This window comes from Anser brachyrhynchus (assembly GCF_964034855.1).
Source record: "Anser brachyrhynchus genome assembly, chromosome: 19".
NCBI classification, from domain to species: domain Eukaryota; kingdom Metazoa; phylum Chordata; class Aves; order Anseriformes; family Anatidae; genus Anser; species Anser brachyrhynchus.
In genome coordinates this window covers 4,594,918-4,612,786 of record NC_137712.1, presented here as the reverse complement: position 1 = coordinate 4,612,786, position 17,869 = coordinate 4,594,918, and the positions used below count along the sequence as shown (strand labels likewise).

General features: G+C 56.2%; 2 protein-coding genes across 11 annotated transcripts; one reads left to right on the top strand and one right to left on the bottom strand.

The window, feature by feature from the left end:
* Nucleotides 1-193: 193 nt before the first annotated feature.
* CACFD1 (calcium channel flower domain containing 1) lies at nucleotides 194-7,869 on the top strand. Of its 3 annotated transcripts, none has more exons than XM_080561681.1 (5): nucleotides 194-1,284; nucleotides 6,127-6,199; nucleotides 6,625-6,778; nucleotides 6,864-6,971; nucleotides 7,080-7,869. In XM_080561681.1, the coding sequence occupies exons 1-5, from the start codon at nucleotides 1,161-1,163 to the stop codon at nucleotides 7,131-7,133; spliced, it is 513 nt and encodes a 170-aa protein (XP_080417807.1). In that variant the 5' UTR covers nucleotides 194-1,160; the 3' UTR covers nucleotides 7,134-7,869. The 3 variants fall into 3 exon arrangements, with proteins under 3 accessions (XP_080417807.1, XP_080417808.1, XP_080417806.1); XM_080561682.1 differs by having other exon boundaries at nucleotides 195-1,284; nucleotides 6,685-6,778; XM_080561680.1 differs by having other exon boundaries at nucleotides 310-1,284; nucleotides 6,653-6,778.
* Nucleotides 7,405-17,098, bottom strand: SLC2A6 (solute carrier family 2 member 6). 8 transcript variants are annotated; one of them, XM_080561667.1, is made up of 11 exons: nucleotides 17,068-17,098; nucleotides 16,551-16,714; nucleotides 15,789-15,951; nucleotides 15,498-15,704; nucleotides 14,839-14,938; nucleotides 14,327-14,538; nucleotides 14,017-14,169; nucleotides 13,822-13,930; nucleotides 13,429-13,602; nucleotides 12,993-13,138; nucleotides 7,405-12,906 (listed from the first exon to the last, which is right to left on the bottom strand). In XM_080561667.1, the coding sequence occupies exons 2-11, from the start codon at nucleotides 16,649-16,651 to the stop codon at nucleotides 12,751-12,753; spliced, it is 1,521 nt and encodes a 506-aa protein (XP_080417793.1). In that variant the 5' UTR covers nucleotides 16,652-16,714; nucleotides 17,068-17,098; the 3' UTR covers nucleotides 7,405-12,750. The 8 variants fall into 8 exon arrangements, with proteins under 8 accessions (XP_080417793.1, XP_080417789.1, XP_080417794.1 ...); XM_080561663.1 differs by having other exon boundaries at nucleotides 16,551-16,697; nucleotides 17,068-17,084; XM_080561668.1 differs by having other exon boundaries at nucleotides 16,551-16,697; nucleotides 16,931-17,069.
* Between the last annotated feature and the right edge of the window lie 771 nt (nucleotides 17,099-17,869).

The window sequence follows — 17,869 nt, the reverse complement described above, 5'->3', positions numbered from 1 at the left end:
GTCTCTGGTCTGCAGAGATGGGCTCTGATTACTGACCGTATGCTCTGTGTTCATTTGCGAAATGTGCAGCTGCTGCCTTTATAATTTAAAAGAATTAAGGGTGTTTCACTGTACCAGTTGTTCGGATACCAGCAGGTTGCCAACTGGGACATCTCTGGTATGAGAAGTCCTACTTCAACTCCCCTTTTCTAAAAACCTGATTCCATTCAGATTAAGGGGAGCGGTTTGCTTTTTCTTGAGGGCACAATTTTTGTAACAATTTTCACATTCAACTCTCATCCATTCAAAAATTAATTTCTCATTCCTCTTAGCATACACAGGGATAACAGCAGGTAGTGGTTAGGGGAAGCAGGACCCAGGGCTCCTGCTCTACTTCTGACTTTACTGCGTAACATTAGACAAATCGTTTCACCTTCTGCTGAAGCAAAAGCTCAGTCCTCAGAGAGGTAAAGGGAGTGAAGACAGAGGTAAGAGCAGAGTGCAGCCTGCTGTGTGCTCGTGTTGTTGGTACAACTGAGGCACGGGGGCTATGGATATAGATGGCTTTAAGAACTGAGGCACCCACAATGCCTCCCCCTGCGATTTGAGGCAAGAAGCTGTGTTATCAGCCTGGCCGAAACTTCCGAACGTTGAGGTTTGTGCGTCCAGAGCTGAGCTGGGAGGAGAGGCTGGGGCTCAGTCCCAGTCCCCGTGAGATGACGGGTGCCTTTCGGGGCAGACGCGTGCCCTCGCCCCGAGCGGAGCCAACCGCCCTGTCCACCCTAGGGCCCGCCATGGGCTGCATGCCTCCCCGCCTGCTGCTGTCCATGAATATGCACACACGGCTCTGCCCACTGGCTTTTTAATGAGCGTGACATCAAAGCCCTCCCTGCTGGAGGAGGGGACCCACAATGCAATAGGCAGGGAGACGTGGAGGCTGCTCCCCCCCGGCCGCTGGCATCGCTGCTGCAGGCAGAGCCCCTCCATTGTCAGCCCTGGGGGGCCTGGCTGTGCATGGGGGTGCGGGGAGAGGCCCACCGGCAGCAGGGCTGGGTTTAGGGGCTGTCTCCTGGCCTTGCTGGAGAGGGGGGGGGAGTGTCACCTGGAGGGGCATCCCGCACTGCTGGGGCTCAGGTGGGGAGCGGGGAGCTGCCCCCTGACCCCCCGGGAGCAGGGGGGCCATGAGTTCTCAGGATGACCAGTTCCAAGCAGCAGCCCCTGAGCCAGCGGCTCCCTCCGCCGATGATGGCATGACCTGGTGGTACAGGTGGCTCTGCAGGATTGCCGGGGTCATCGGGGGCGTGTGTAAGTATCCCCTCCCTCGCAGCCAAGGGTTCCCCATCGGCTCTGCTCGTGCATGCAAAAGCGTGTGGCAGGGGTCGTGCCTGCCCGTCCCTGGGTCGTGTTTGTGTACGGGGAGGCGGGCCGCGGAACAATAGTTTGGGGTTGCAGGTTTGTGTCTCTTCTACATGTGTAGTTGGCTGCGTTTTGGGCAGGAGGAAGAGCCACGACGAGCCCGAAGCGGGGTGATTTTAGCTTGCACGTGAGAGGTGTGCTGCGTGGTTGCTGAACTCGCTGAACTTTGGCACCTGGGAGAAGGGATGTCTCGGGGGGGATCTGCAAATCCTCGAGTTTCTTCTTGGATGAAGCTCATCTCCCGTCTCTGGGAGTGGTGGGAGCAGCAGCCAAGCCCCCGGTCCTGCAGGAGGGCCGTGGGCAGATAAACTAGACAATGGTTTTATTGCGAGCACCAGGACGCTCAGCGGGGTCAGGTGCAGGGTGTGAACAGGGGCCCCGGGGTTTGATTCTTCCATCCTATCTGACCGTCAGGTGTTTGTGTTCCTGCAACTTTCCTGTTCTGAACATCAGAGCATGTTTCCTCTTACTCCTGCCGTTTATCACGGAGGGCCTGGCTGTGTTTTTTGAAGGCGAATAACGACCTTGGTTAGTGTTGTGTGTTTTTTAAAGGGTTTAGTCTTGGACGCGCAGAAGATGGGAGACAGCGTACAGCGAAGTGAGTTGGCTGCGCTGTGAATTACCTGCTGCCGAAAAAAATTTTCCCAGGGAAAGAGTCTTTGCACCTTTGCCAGAAATCAGCTTGTCCCGTAGTGCTGTTTTGCTACATTCTGTGGGGAGATTAATAGCTCTTAAAAGCAGGAGGGACTGTTATGACCGCTTAGTCTGATCTCCTGCAGAGCACAGGATGGAGAATTCCTTCTGCTTCAGGTCCACGACTTCTAGTAAAACAAGAGTGTTTCTCAGCCAGCACAGTCAGCCCTGATTTATTCCCTCTGCTGTAGTGTTTCGTCTGATCCCTCTCTCTTCCTGCCCCCTTTCCATGCCTGTTCCTGCGTCGGGACTTGACTGTACAAGGCCACGGCGTTTCTGCAGCCCACCTCGTGTGCTGTGGAATCACTGGGCAGCCCCTTTAAAACCCTTTTTGGCTATGCTGGTAAAACGTAACGCTGCTCTCGCTTTTACATCTTAGGTGCCGAAATTCCAGAGGTGTGAAAAGTTTCCACAGGGCTGCTCTTACGGGGCAACACGTACCAGAGGCCTCTGGTGGAGGCGGGAGGCCTGGAGGCTGGCAGGGCCGTGTCCCCAGGGCAGCTCCCATGAGGGGGCCGTGGGGCGATGTCGGTCCCATGGGCTGTGGCCTTGGCACCCTTCACGTGGCTTTGGCCCACGCACGGCTCGGGGGACGTGGATGGAGGGCGAAGAGCCGGAGGTGGCTGCGCTGCCCGCCTCGCGTGCCAGAGCAGCTCGCGAGGGGCTTGAAAGCAGCGCGAGTCTTTGAAGGCAGATTTTTCCCCTCTGTCTTTAGCTTTCAAAGCAGCCGAGTTGTACTTGGATTCTTTTCTCAGTCTTTTCTTCACAGCTTGGAGAACTCATGACTTGTTTTTAAAGGAAAGCTGAGAGTTTTACGTGTTTGGGCGAATGTGGGAGAAGAAACAGGCAGGAGGATTGCCGATGGCTCGGGGAGTCAGACAGCTTGCTCTGTGGCCTGGGCAGTCTCACTTTGTGGGGTCTGTGGGGCAGAAAACAAGGCAGCCGGGGTCACAGGCTCCTGGTAGGAGCAGGGACCTGGGAGGCCATGGAAGGAGGCAATCCTGCGTGCCGGTGACAGGCCTCCTCAAAACGCTCCTTGTTCAGCATCGCCTTGTTGAAGGTGGCCTGTTAGGACAAGGGCTGACTGATAACTAGGCAAGGCTGGAGTGTGCCTCTAATTTCAGAGCTCGCTACGAAGGAACAGAACTCATTTATAAGGATTTTGGACGTCTGGGTTGTGGCTGCTACAGGCCTGGGTTATTTTGTGCAGGAGGAAGAATTTCCTGTAGGATGGATGGGAAACTTTGTCAGTGGAGGTGAGGCTGGGAGGTGACACCTACCACGTGCCAACACCTGTAACCAGCAAGATCAAGCCAGAAAGGGCTGGGAGGTGGAGCACAAGCGAGACAAACAAGGCTCAGGGTCTGTTTCTGGCTCCTGCACAGCCTGGCTTGGTGACCTCGGCCGAGTCCCCTCTCCCCCTTGTGTTCCCATTTGTAAAAGGACGATGGGAGTCTGTGGCTTTTGTAAAATGCTCTAGGAGCAAAAATAGGGTTGCATTGAGGACAGTGACCAGCTGCTTGGAATGAATAGAGGCTTTGTGGGGGGTGGTGTGTTTTTTTTTTTTTTACTTCCTCGTTTTAGCTCCCAGTTATTTGTGCTTCCCCAGGGCCTCAGGACGGGACAGCAGTTAAACAAATGGCAGGACTGTCTTCCATAGCTTACGTGCCATCAAGCATTATCTGAATTTGAAGCCTCTTGTGAGGCTTTGTTGTGCAAAAAGAAGCCTCTGGGTTGGCTCCGCGTCCCTTTTGGCTACAGAGGCAGGAGCCGATCCTGCCCCAGCGGGACCAGGATGTGCCAGGCTGCCGCAGGATGCATTGCACTGCAAAGGAGACTGAAGGTCACCGAATCATTATCTCTGTGGCTGTTGGCAACCACCACTGAGTGCAGTGCTCCTGCGATTATAAACCTTTGACTCCTTTCCTGCTGGTTGGTGCTCGTGCTGACGTAGGGACTCGCTCAGCTCAGGCCTGCTGGGTCATTAGTCCATTGGCAACCAGGGCGATCGCTTCGCTGAGGCTCCTGTGAGGACGTTCAGTGGTCAAGGGTTGTTTTGGGATGAAAACAAAACTTGAAGAACTGAACCAAAGCCCTGACAAAGCGAAACCCTGATTGACTAGGGTAAAAAGAAATAAAAAAATAGTAGGGCCAAAGTCCTGCTTGGAAAATAACATTCTGCCTCCCTAGGTTTGCTCTGTGGTTGAGGCTGATTTTGTAGCTCTGAACCTCTTGCACTGCTCTGCTCCACTGTGCTGTTAACCAGGGCAGGGCTCTGCCCTTGCCCTTTCAGTGGTAGTCAAGGTGCTGCTGGGTTTTGCTGTTCTGCTAATAATAAAATGCTTGAAAGTCATTTAAGGTTATTTTCAGAAGTGTGTTTTTCTGTGAAGAAAAAGTGTTAGAAGTCCACGGTGCGGACTTGTGTCACAAATGTCACAAGTCCCCTGAGCTCCTCTTCCGCGAGCATCCAAGGCTTTTGGTCACAGAGTTAGAAACGTCCCTGCCTGCTGCTCCTTACAATCCTGCTCGCTGGTGCTTTGCCAGCTCTCCGTCTGTTTGCGTGTGTGCATCATCCCACCCCGGTGCCTCAGTTTCCCCCTGCAGTGCAGGGACACTGACACTGATCCCTTTGTGATGGGAGGATGAGAAGTGCCCTTGGAGCACGGCTGGTAGCATGTCCTGTGGCATTTCTGCTCTGTTGGGATCTTGTTCTTGCAGGAATCTCCAGGAGATTTTGGGTCCTAGGGGACAGTCCTAGGAAGCCTCTAAAAATAAACCTGTTTGGTTGTTTTCTAAAATCAGGGGGCCACTTGCTTGTGGGGTGACCTTAGCCTGGTCCTATCATAGGCCTGCAGCTCTGTTTCCCAGTCTGGTAAATAAGGGTAAATATTCTTGAGGAAACCTTGAGGATTCAGCAGTGGATGCCTGAAGGAAACCTTGCAAACTCGTGCCAAGCTTTTGAAGGTCAGGACTGCTCACAGCAGCCCTGCTCAGGGATTCCCTTAGCAAAACATGAGCAGACTTCAGAAATACCTGGATCCAGGCTGATTCTCAGATTCACACCGCTCTCTTCATTATTCAGCTGCACATCCCGGGCCAGCCTTTAAGGGCTCTATAATTTCAGATGCGGTTCTGCACTGTGTTGTTGTTTACTGGGGATGCAGCCCCTGCCTCGCCGCCCTCCCTCCCGTGGGCTCGGGTTCCCAGGTGAGCAGCAGCAGCCTCTCGGTGTCAGCGGGGGAAAGGGGCCGTATCGAGTGCAGGGAGCTCTTTGCAAGTTTAATGAGGCAGGAGGTGGGTGCCTGCAGCCTGGCTGCTGGCTGCTTCCTCTCCTGGCATTACGAATTCAGGAGAGCAGGAGTTATTCTGGGCCTTGCTTTAACCAGCAGCCACTTCCATTTGTATTAGCAGAGACCCAAAACTGGCTCTTTTCTGCCAATCTTTAGCAGAGTTGCACAGAACTAGCAGTGTGTGACCAAGACCGGGTTCACCTCTCCTTTATTTTCAGCCTGAAAGGGCTGCAAGTAATTTTTTTGCTGAACTTTTCCCCATGCTGCTCTGAGATGGGTGCCGGCAGGGTCGTCTTTGTTCAGTCCTGGGGCAAACCAGTGGTTCCTTTGCAAATAATACCCGGGGTGCCACGTATGTGACCGCACATAAAAGCAAACACTGTTCTGAGCAGGCGTCACACTGAGGCACCAAGCGTTCAGAGCAGAAGGATACCTGGATGCTGGGCCAGGTGGGATGGGAACAAACCCTCCACCTGCATCCTGCTCTCCCCGGGCCATCAGCCCTTCTGTGCTGGTCTGTGCATGCTGCTCTGCAGTGCCCGGAGGTGCCAGCCAAGGCAAGGACCCTTCTGGGCAGCTCCAGCGCTGTCTGTCCGGACAGATGAGCCCAAAGCACAGGAGGGCACAACCCTGCTGGTGTGGCTGCAGGGCAGGCTGGAGCTGGGAGAAGCCAGCCCTGCTGGCCAGCCTCCGACCCCGCTGTCCTGTGGGTCTTTGTGGCCACCGAAAGCCTCTTCTTGCCTTCCAGCCTGTGCCTTTGCTGGTCTGTGGAACTGCGTCACCATCAACCCCCTGAACATAGCAGCTGGCGTGTGGATGATGTGAGTGGAGTTTCTGTTCTTTTTTTTTTTTTTTCTGCCGGGAGGGAGATGGGATCCTTGGGGGTCCCTTCCCGCTCAGGGTACCCCGTGATTCTGTTCATTAGGCACCACGGAGCGAGGGGCAGAGCTGAGGTGAAATGTCTGCCCTGTCCTGCGGGCGGGCGTGAATTGCCAGGTCTTGCTTAGTCAGACCGGTGGAGACACAGGCTTTATCCTATTTATGTCCCCATTTATATTCCTCTTCTCTCCTTACCCCCCTCCCCACCCCTTTTTAGGTAAATACCGCAGTAACCTTACCCAAAATAAATCTGGGGCCTGGGGCTGGGAATTATCAAGAAGGGGGGAGAGGGAAGCGGGGTCCAGCCCCGCTGCGTGCTTCAGCTTTGGTGTGGCCGGGGGCACGGCTGACCCTCGCTCTGGGGCAGTGTTAACTCTCGTGTGCTCTACCTGGAGGCTCAACGCCTTCGTCCTGTTCCTGTGCGAAGCCCCCTTCTGCTGCCAGTTCATCGAGTTCGCCAACGCCGTGTCTGCGAGGGCGGACAAGCTGCGGCCCTGGCAGAAAGCTGCTTTCTACTGCGGGTGAGGATGCTCCCGGGGCCGGGCACTGGGCCTTTTGGGTGCTGCGTTCCCCAAACCAGCGCGGGGCTGCCTCTCTCTCTTTCAGGATGGCGGTGTTCCCCGTCATGCTCAGCCTGACGCTGACCACGCTCTTTGGAAATGCCATCGCCTTTGCAACCGGGGTGCTTTACGGCCTGTCGGCGCTCGGCAAGAAGTAAGAGATCTGCCTGCTGGTGCAGGGGAGGGAAGGGGAAGGTGGCCCTCCAGCCCGCACCCCGTCCGTTCCCAGCTCACATTCCCGCACTGTCCCTTCTCTCTGCAGAGGAGATGCCATTTCCTACGCCCGCATCCACCAGCAGCAGAAGCAAATGGATGAAGAGAAGCTCACGGGGTCCCTGGAGGGACAGGCCCTCTGAAGCGCCTGAGCTCAGGGGAACCTCACTTGGACGCTGAGGTGTCGGTGAAGATACGGAAATCCACTCTGCCCTTCCCTCTGCCTGCTCCCTTCTCTGTTACTCCACTATTTCCCCGGACACTGCAGCAACTGGAAATCTCAGGGGCTGGGGCGGGCTGTGCCCTCCTCCCACACCAGCAGCCAGACCTCAGCGTGTTGGCCGCTCTCTCCTCGCCCTCTCAGAGGTTTAACACTGAACCAAATATCTCACAGTCCCCTTCTTTTTATTTTCCTTTTTTTTTTTCCCCCTGCAGAGGTGCTGGCCCTTTGGGTGCTGCTGTACAAGCCTAAACATGTAGCCTTTCTCTGTTTTGATGCCTGGGTAATGAGCCTGCCGTGTTTTGCTGGGGACTGAGTGCGGGCAACATGCTCACTGGGAACTGCTCTTGGAGCTGCCTGGCTCCACTGGTCATGTTACACGTTTTAAAGTAATGCACTCTGGTGTGGCACAAAACACTAATCCAGCATTTAGCAAAACCTGGTGACGCTCACGCTTGGTTTTCTTCCACTGAGCAGGTTTTAGTACGGGCCCAGTTAGGCTGGGCATCAGACATCACTGCGCAGTAAAGGACTTGCAGCAAAAAACCCACGTGAAGACAACGACCACTCTGCAGAGAAGCTGCGAGAGATGCTGGGGCAGATCCTGGGAACTGTAAAGTACGGTCTCCCCTTCCTCTGGATACAGCTTCAGGCGGTTTCTACAATTTACTTGAATTATATGCATTAATTGCTTAGTCTGAACAAGGGTACTTGTCTTAAGCTTCACCTTTTTACTGGGGAGGAAGGGAAGGGAGGTTTGCTTTACCTCAGCTGAAAAAGGATAGTATTGCTTGAGCCAACTGGTTTTTTTTGCTGGTGTAATGGCTGCTGATGCGCGTGAGCATCCTTCTCTCGTGAGCCCGGGACTGCGCTCTGTTATCTCTCCCTTCCCGTGTCTGCTCCTGCAGCCTGTTCCTCTGCGTGTGGGACCTGCTTTTTGCTTGTCTGGTACAGTTGTTCTCATCGGGCTCATGCTTTTTTACATCAGTCCTGGGCTGGTTTTATATGGGGAGGTGGCATATCCTTCCTTTGCAAACAGAGAAATCTGTACCGGTTCGGTGGGGATAGCAGGTTATTGTCCTGGGCGTTTTGCTGCTTTATTCCAAGCTTTGTCAGCGGTGCTCCTGCCATGTTCTCTGTTTGCTTTGTGTCAGGCAGAACAGAACTGCTCACTAGGTCCAGGTCCCATGCTTCTCATCACAGTTTCTTCTGGGGGCGGTTAATTTATTTGTTTTCTGTTTTACTTAGGAAAAGGGAGAATAACTTATTTCTACATATTTATGTGTTTTGATGGGCCTTGCTTTCTCTGAATGTAGGAGAAAGGAGCGCTCCGTTCCCTGTCATTCGAAGGAAAGCATCGTCTCATTTCGGGGGTCTCTCTCTGGACCCGGGGAGAACCCTGGCTGCTGTAACTGGGGTACTGTAAAATCCCATTTCAGCCTTCAGAGTGTTTCTCAGACTTTTGTAAAGCGTGCTGCCCTTCGATCCCTTTGTCTTATGGGTGCCGATGTGGCCGAAGTTGCTTTTCCATGCTGGGCTGGAGGGTTTGTGCTCGGTGAAGGCAGCGGGCAGCTCTGGCGAGCAGCGGCAGCCTCTTGTCACCGTCCTGTGCTGGGAGCTGGGCTCCTGCTGCATCCTGACCCTTCATGGTCCCGTTCAAATTACCAGGGTGCCAGAAGGGTCGTGCTGCTGGTGACTGGGTGCTGTTCATCATCAGAAGCTGCAGGAGAGGATGGCAAGGTACTGGTGCACGTGGGCACTGCAGCAGGAGCAGCGCAGCCCCTGGGGGCCGGGGGGCTAAGCTGCCAGCTAATGGCATTTCTTGTTTCTTCCGCGGTGTTCAGGGAGGTGTGAAGATTTGCACCAGGCAGGAATGTGGCCTGGCTTTATTTGCACACACACGCCCTCGCAGCTGGATGCTGGGCAGCCGCTTCGTGCTAAGCCCCTTTTCCCCCGGGCCTCTGAGCTGTAATTGCTCTGACACCAGCTTGTCTGGGGCGCAGAATAGGCACCGCCAGCGCAGATGCAGCTTGTTTCAATAAAGCCTCTGCCGTTTCGGAGCCCCCAGCTCCGGGCTGGTCCTGTGGCTGCGTGCAATATGTGGGGCATTGGCTTTCCTTGTGCGTGCGTGCGCAGGGACCCCAGCCCGCAGCAGTGGGGTGGCGCAGGGGGATGCACCCCCAGACACCTCCGAGTGAAGCCTCAGTGATCATAGCCTCTCTGCTCCTCCTGTCCCCAGTACCTTCCTCGGGTGGCTGCGTTGCAGAGTCCGAGTCCTGCCTGGCGAGCAGGACATCCGAGTTGATTTCAAGGGGCTGGGGAGTTAAGTAGTGTTTAGCAGAGGACCGACGCACGTAGCGACGCACATGTCTTTGGTAGTGACTGCTTTGCTCTGCGAGTAGTTCCGCAGGTGGAAGGCAAAGCAGAGGCAATAGGGTAACCCTTGTGGTCTGATCTACGCCCACAGGGATGAACCAGGAGAACAGCAGGGCCCTTGCTGGCTTCGTCTGCCTGCTGGCTCACCTCTGCTCCGTTCGCTCCAGCGGCAGAAGTCCCTGGGGTGCCAGCAGTGCCATCACGCTGCGTATCACAGCAGCCAACTTTGACCAGGCAAACTAATAACTTGCGTAGCTCTGCCACCATTAGCAGGGTGCAAAGCCCAGCTCCGAACTGTGGGTGTGCTTTTGTTGAAAATGAGCCTCAGGGTCTCTTCTGCAAGAGCTGAGCTCTCCTGTGGCCACAACGCTTAACGCCTCTGGTTCTGCTCAGCGTCTCCGTGCCTGCCTGAACAGGAGGTGTCTGGGATCCGTGCTCCGCGAGCGCTGACTCTACAGATGCTGCAATATTGGGGTGAGCACATCTGGAGCGGGTGCTCTGGGGACCGTTGGCTGGCTGTGATGCAGCAGGACCCAAGCCAGATGCGGCTGTTGCTGGTCTGGTGAAGTCTGTGTGCGGGGCCTGCAGCACCAATGGCTTTCGGGAGCGGTGCTGGGTTAGTGGCTGGTCTCACCTCAGTGTGAGGTTATTTTTGTGGCGATAGAAAAGACCTTTAGAGTAGTAGTATCACAGTAGTTAAGGTGCCCATTCACAGTGCGTGGTGGTTATTAGTTGTGTTTAGAGGAAGGGTGCTAGGAGCTGTGCAAGAATAATGAAGTTAAAGTCCTGCTCTAGCTATTTTACAGGATCAGCCCAGTCCCAGCTGGCGGTGTGCAGGCTGGAGGACTAATCTAAGGAGTCTCCGTGGAGGAGGTTCTGGAGGCCTCTTGGGAAAGAAGGGGGCAGAAATTTTCTTATGTGAGACCTCAGTAGCAGGTGGTGCATTGACTACAGCGAGTATGGAAAGATGGCTGGGAACCAGCAGTAAGTGTGCACTTGGGAGTGGACTGTTACACCATTCACTGTCTGAGCTGTGCACTGCTCTTACCCAAGTGCATTTATACAACACGCGTCTCCTCCGCGTTCCACTCAATCTCAGAAATTACTGCACTTGTGCGTATAAGCTCCCTGTTCCCCTGGGGTTCTCCCCTGGGCACGCAGAGAAGGGCAGAAGCTCTCTTTCTGCTGTGTACCCAGACCTTGCTGCTCTAAGCAGGAGCTGGTTTTGTAACACCAATTGATTCTTCTGTGTGTGCAGTGAATAAAAAGACCATTCTACCTCTGGAAAGAGCCACTGTGATTTCTCAGACTCTAAATGTTGTAGCAAAAACCCTCACGCTTTCTTTGTGGAATAAAGATCACTCAGAAAATTCTTCTCCAATGTGGTTCGGGCATTTGCTCCTTAGGCCAAGCCCTGGGAAGCTTTATTCATCTTTGTCATTTTTTTTTTTTCTCAGGAAAAAACATCCACTGTCTGCAGGGAAGGGTTTCACTGAAGTGAAGATATCAAGACCTGGTACATAGCCATGTGAGAAAGAGAATGCTCTAGGACAGGGCTGCCAGAGATCCTGATCTTCTGAAGGTCAGTGGAAAGCAGAGGCTCTTGAGAGCTCTTGTAATCTGGCCATGCTTAGAAACAGTCATATTCCAGCCAGGGCTGGACATCTTTCTGGAAACAGGTCTCGGCTGCAGAGGTTTGGTCTAATACTGAAATTTCTCTGTGGTTTTGATTTTGGCCCATCTCTCTTCCTCTGTCCTAGGCTGCTTTAAATTAATCCTCTGATAAAGCACATCTCCGAGGTGAGGTGCACCTTCTACTGCAGGGGATCTAAATAGCAGTTAGTGTTTCCTGAGATTCAGGTCAAATATGCTGTGTTGCCCCCCGGTTCCTTGTCACAGCAGGCTGAAGTGTATCAGGAATGGGAGGACACAAGCATAGCCACAGGCCCTCAGGTTGCCAAGTGCATTTCAGCAGGCTGGCAAATGCTCAGGCAAATCATCTCCAAGTTCAGCCTGTGCTGTTCTGCCCCTTTGGGAAGAGTTAGGTTGGATGCAGTACTCAGCAAGGCCAGTCATTCCTTGCAGCCATAACCACCTCCTCCTGCAGCTGTGCTTTACCCAGGGTTAGGTTCTTAAAAAAATTAAAATAAAAATAAAGACCTTAATCTTGCAGGACATCAGGAAAAGGGTGAGAGCAGTTTGCTACTAACTATGCAGCTGAAATCTCAGTGATGGAGGTGGAAGCTCTACACACAGCTGTGATGGGGCACATCCACCTTCCTGGATGTGTAAAACCCTGGGGCGGGAAGGACCTGCCCCACTACGACGTAGTCTGTACCTACTGTGTCTTTCCTCCAGGGAATCACTTGCACTACAGCTGAATGTCTGTCTGTTCCCATGCTGTGTGTTGTGTCTTGAATTTTCTTTGTGAACTGTAGTTGGTCTTGTTCATTAGGCTCCTAGTGTAATGTGTGTTTTTAGAGCAATAAAATGTGGCAGCTTTTTTATACAAAAATATCGGGCTCCGCCTTTTTTTGAAGTCTTCAGGTACACGAGACTCACATGGGAAGCTGCAGGGTGCTGCGATCCCCAAGTCACAGCCCCTGCCTGCCTCTCCCCTCCCACCCCCCTTCAGCTTTCTTCTCTGCAAACCAAGGCAACATCTTGCACTTGGAGGCAAAACTGCTTTATTCTTGCAACTACATGCTGAATGGGTGCCAGCACAGCTACAGCTGTTAACTCTGCTCCAGCCAAAGCCTGGGGGCTCTGGGGCTGCTTGGGTGGCTGCTGCGCTAAGGACGTGCGAGGTCTCTTGTCCACAGCCGCACCTTTTAGTTTCCAGAATGCTTTTAGTCCCAGCCTGGCGCCGGTTACGTGGTCCCATGCCTCGGGCTGACATGCTGCCCCGAGAGCACCGGGTAGTGCTGAGTGACTTGGGAGAGAAGGTAGAGTTTGGGTTGGCAATACCCATGTCCAAAGCAATACAGTCATTGCCGCCTGTCCCTCTCCCCTGCGGGGGGAAGCACCATCTTCGGAGCCCTCCAGCTTCCACCTCCAGCACCACAGCCATTTTCTCTCTGGTCCCTGAGCATGTGGGCTGGCGGCCCGGTGCAGCCGGCAGCTCCTACCTCATGAACGACCTCCGCCCGGTCCTGAAGAAGGCCTCGATCTGTTCCAGGGACCTGCCTTTGGTTTCTGGGACGCAGCAGCCTGTAAATAAGACGTTCCCAGCGCAGATGACAGCGAAGAACAGGAACGGCACCTCGAGGCCGAAGGCTTCCTGGGAAGCGGGGCAGAAAGCAGATGTGAGCCAGCACCGGGGGCTCTGAGGAAGAGCTCTTGGACACCCCCCGGGACAGTACCCACCACGACCCGGAGGAAGAACTGGGTGAGGGTGAAGGCTGTCAGCCAGCTCACGACGACGCAGAGGCCTGAGGCCACCCCCCGGGCTTTCAGAGGGAGGATCTCCGACATCAGCAGCCAGGTGATGGGGCCCCAGCCCATGGCATAGCCTGCAGGGATAGGAGAGGGTAAGGTGAGGCTGCTGAGGCTTCAGAGCCCCTTAGGGGAGCACAGGGGAGCCTGGCACAATCCTGCCCTGCTCCCCTGTCAGTCAGTCATTATTTTCTCCCCATGTACACTGTCAGTCCTGAAAAGCGACTTCAAATGCCAATTTTTCTCAGCCTCCTGATCCCAATCCCAAACCCCTCGCCCCATATCACCCTGCCTTGGAGGAGAAATATTCCCCAGGCTGGTTCCCTGCTCCGTGCTGTGGTCCTGGGCTCTTGCCCCCTGCACCTACCCATTATGAAGAACATGGTAGCCAGGAGGGGGATGAGGGTGATGTAGTTGATGGACTCAGCAGGAGGGCTGGCAGAGCTCGCCAGGGTCCTGTTGGCGATGGTGCCGTTCTGAGAAGAGGGAATGAAGTGGATGTAGAGCCCCATGGTCAGGTTGGAGGCCAACATGACACCGGCTGTGGAGAGATGCAACAGCACCATGGGACTGAGGGGTGAGCGATCCCCTTCTGTGACTTTGTCCAAGCCCCTAGGGTCACCTCTGCTCAGGAGCTGAGCCACCACCAGAGACCCATCCTGAGCCCCGTGTGGTTAAATTCCCACTCCTGCACATTTGCAGAGCTCCTGGAAATAGTTGAAGAAAGATTTCCCCTGCACATCACGGCAGAGAGACTTACCCGACACAAAGAGAAGAATCTTCCTGCCAGCTTTATCCATCGACACAGCAGCAATCGCCACCGAGAACAGACGCACCAGGCCGACAAGAGCTGCGTCGTACTCTGGTTTCTGCAACAGCAAGAGCCGTGGGGAAGCTGAGAGGGGAGACCCAGGAAAGGGCAGAGATCCCTGATGACAGGGCAACCCGAGCTCACCAGGATGACAGCCGTTTTCTTGAATATCGGCTGCAGGTACACGAGGACACAGGTGACCCCAGAGAGCTGCTGCAGGAACCTCATCCCCACGGCAATCAGGATGGGCTTGTAGATGAAGGGGTCCTTGATCTCAGCACAGGAAACCCGCCGGCTCTGGGAGGGGACAAAGCCAGAAAGACAATATATTAGTCCCTTGGGCACAACCACAGCACCCAGGAAGCAGCTTGGGAGATGCCCAGAGGATGCTGGGCTTGACCATTTTCATCTTACATCTCCCATGTGCTGGAGGTGAGCCCCGTGCTCTCCTCACCTGCTTCCTCACGCTGTCCTTAATCTGCTCGTACTCCCGGGCATAGTCCGTGTCCTTGCCCCGCAGCCAGCACAGCGACTGCAGGGCCTCGTCCTCCTTCCCCTGGGAGAGCAGGAACCGGGGCGAGTTGGGCATGAAGCAGAGCAGGAGGATCATGGCCAGCACCGGCACCTCCCCTGCCACGGCCAGCCAGCGCCAGTCCAGGAGCAGCCCTGCGGGAGGCAGCCAGGTTAGGAAGGGAAAGCACAGGGAAAGGCCTCCTGGCCTTGCTGCAGTGCCGGCACCCCAACAGCAGAGATTTAACAAAGCAAGAGAGGGAAAAACCAGAACAACAGTTCACGGTGTGCCGCTCTTCAGCCCTGACAAAACCTCGGCAAAGCCCCTTGCACGCCCGTGGTGGTGGCTGCGAGGGGAACGGATCCAGCAACTCACTAGGAAAGCTGTTTAAAATAAACCCCCCTTCCCTAGGGTCCCCCGGGGCTTTCCTGCCCGCCAAACACCGAGATACTTGCCCAGCGCGTAGAGGATGAGGGAGCCCAGCACTGCCATGATCTGAGGACAAGCGCCCAGCATGCCTCGGACACCGGGGTGGGAGATCTCCGAGATGTAGACCTGCAGCAGGACAGCACACGCAGCGGAGCTGCAGCACGCAGCCAGCACCAACAAAACCCATCCTGCCGTGCCTCACAGCCAGGGAAACCCAAAGTGCTGGGAAATCTGTCCTCCGGGAGGGGGAACCTGCAGGAGCTGGTCCTGCAGCAGGGCAGGAGAGCCTTGTGGCACCCATCCCACCCACACCCACCCTCGCCTGGTGCAGGAGAAGTGCACGCTCAGACTCCAGTTACTGTAAAGATGTGCCCGAGGGTTGCTCAATCCTTGCCTTCCTCTGCGTGTCATTTGATAAATCGAGGAAACAGCGCTGGGGAGGGAACAAGGACCTGCCTTCCACTTTCTGTGGGCAGAAAAACCCCAGCAGCATGGGGGCAGCTCAGGCTGGCTGTGCGGGGAGCCACTAACCTGGTGCATCCTTCCCATCCCCTATAGCCCATCCGCAGCCCCGAAGCTCTGCTGATGCCTCCAAAGGAGCAGGAGACCCCAGGCTCAGCTCCTGCACCCCCCTCACCTCCCATCCTGCCACCCCCTTGACAAACTCCTTCCCGGGGCGCGTTACCGGGATGGAGGCGGATGTCACGCCGCCGGCGTAGCCCGTCAGCACGCGGCCCAGCAGCAGCATCTCGATGCCCTGGGCTCCGGCCAGCAGCGCGTATCCCACGGCGGAGGGCACCGCCGAGAACATGATGCTCAGCTTGCGGCCCAGGCGGTCGTTGAGGAGCATGGCGCTGAGCCCCCCCGCCGCCGCCCCCAGCGTGAACACCGACTGCGGGGACATAGAGAGAGGGGCTTTGGTGGGTCCCCGTTGTCCCTGCGTGCACCCCACAGCAGGGACGATCCCGCTCCTCACCCCAAACCAGGACGCTTTGTGCCTGTCCAGCCTCAGCGCAGGGTTAGGGTGAGCCTCCAGGGCGGGGATCACGGGCGAGGTGTAAACCAGGGCGAAGCCGAAGCTGAAATTCCCGAGGACGGCGGCGAACACGGCCAGGTAGAGCCGCTTGTTGTGGAGGCTTCTGAAGGGGACAGAGCAAGAAGGACGTGTCGGACACCGCAACGGCACCCGACGGGAAGTGTAGCTCGCCCTTTTTGCAGCTTTCCCCCCGTGCAGCCCAGCCCTGCCCTTCGCCGAGGCTCCCAGCCAGCCACGGAGGGGTTTTCCTGGGGAAGGGCCCTGGCTGGTGGGGTTTTTCTGAGCCGAGGAGCAGCCGCTTCTGCCGTGCTGGGTCTGCCCATTGTGCCAGGGCTGTACGGCTCCCGGGGCGGGTGAGAGCAGGACCCAGCTCCACGGGTGCCACCGATGCTTTCCAGGTGGCCGGGCGGTTGTCAGCCAAGAAACAAAGTGAGAAAAGCAGAAGCTCACAGCAGAGAGAAGGGGGCTTCCCCCAGGGCCCCCCATCCCACAGCAGGACCCCATGAGTATCAGACACCCCAAAGCCCACCCACCCACGGCAGGCACACACAGCACCGTAAGCCCAAGGCAGGATGAGGCCCCCTCAAAACACAACCGGGGAGCAGCAGCGGTGGGCAGCAGCTCTCCCACCCGCTCCCCAGCCCCAAAACGGGGCACACAGCCACCCCGCCACCAGCCCCACGGCCCCAGCCCGGCTCTCACCGCAGGTACTCCTTGTCCAGCCTCTTGCTGACGCCCTCGGGGAAGGTTCGGTACGAGGAGCTCGGCTTCCTCACCAGGGGCTCCCGTGCGCTCGGCTCCATGGCGGTGGCACGGCTGGTGCCGGATGCTCGAGGCAGGTTCTGGGGCCTGGGAGGAAGAGGCAGCTGAAAATGAAAGGGGAGAGGCCCGTCTGGCGTTGCTTAATCGGAGAAATCTGCGCCTTGTGGGCTCGCGCGTGGCCAGCTTCTGGAGAGGAAACTGGTGGGGCCGGAAAGTCAGCAGATGGGGAGCCACGGGGAGATGAGGGTGCTCTGCGAGCCCTCCCCGTGCACCCGGCCAGCCCTGTTGACCCCCCCCAACACCACCACAGCGGCACTTACGGGGCCGATCCTCACCGAAACCCTTCTACCCCAGCAGAAAAGTCCTTTCGCTAAGGTCACACCTCTCCCCTTGAGGAACTAGAAGCAGCTAGGCTGAAAAAGGGCTGTGTTTTTTTTTTTCTGCTGGGGTAAATTACATTGTCGTGGCCCACCGCAGGGAAGGTTTTTCAATGCAGAGCAGAGCGGAGGAAGAAGAAGGGAAGGAAACGAGAGAGGGGCGAGCACAGAGGGGGGCACGAGGGAGCAGGTGGGGGCAATGATGAGCACTGATGAGGATGGATGAGGGGAGGGTGGCATTGCTGCCACGATGGGAGCTGCTGGGGGCTGGCTTTGCCCCCACCCTGCCGGCAGAGTTGTGCTGGGCATCTGCAGCTCCTGGGGGCTGCGTGCTCCGAGCTCACTGTAGGAAAGAGGGGGGACTGCTGGCTTTGCATTCAGCTTTAATTAGCTAAAAGGCGCCTTTCCCTAATTCACTTGTTTCCATGATTCGCCTCAATCCGCGGTGCTTTTGGAAACCGCCTGGGTGGTTTCTGCACCCCAAGTCCGTGTGGGAGCCCCAGCAATGCTTTGGTGCTGCCGTGGCTCGCGGCGCCTTCCCTCCGTGCAGCGCCTCGAGCAGCCCGCTTCCCCTTCCGCAGCCGCCCCGCTCCGCGTTCAGTGCCTGATCGATGCTGGGGATTTACCGCTGACTCAGCCGCTCGGGGCTGGGATTTCTCTGTGGGAAGAGAAAGGTCACGGAGCAAGGGGACGTCCAAGGCTGCAGCGGGCCAGCTCATCCAAAAAATTCCCAGAGCTGAGTTGGTCCGAGTGGAGGTGTCACAACAGCCTCCAGCCCGGTGCAGGGAGCTGCTGCCTCCCCTGGAGCTGGTACCCGCACCCTGGGTGTCCCCTCTGTTTGCGGACACCACCGGTCACCTCCATGGCACGCGCTTTGTGCCG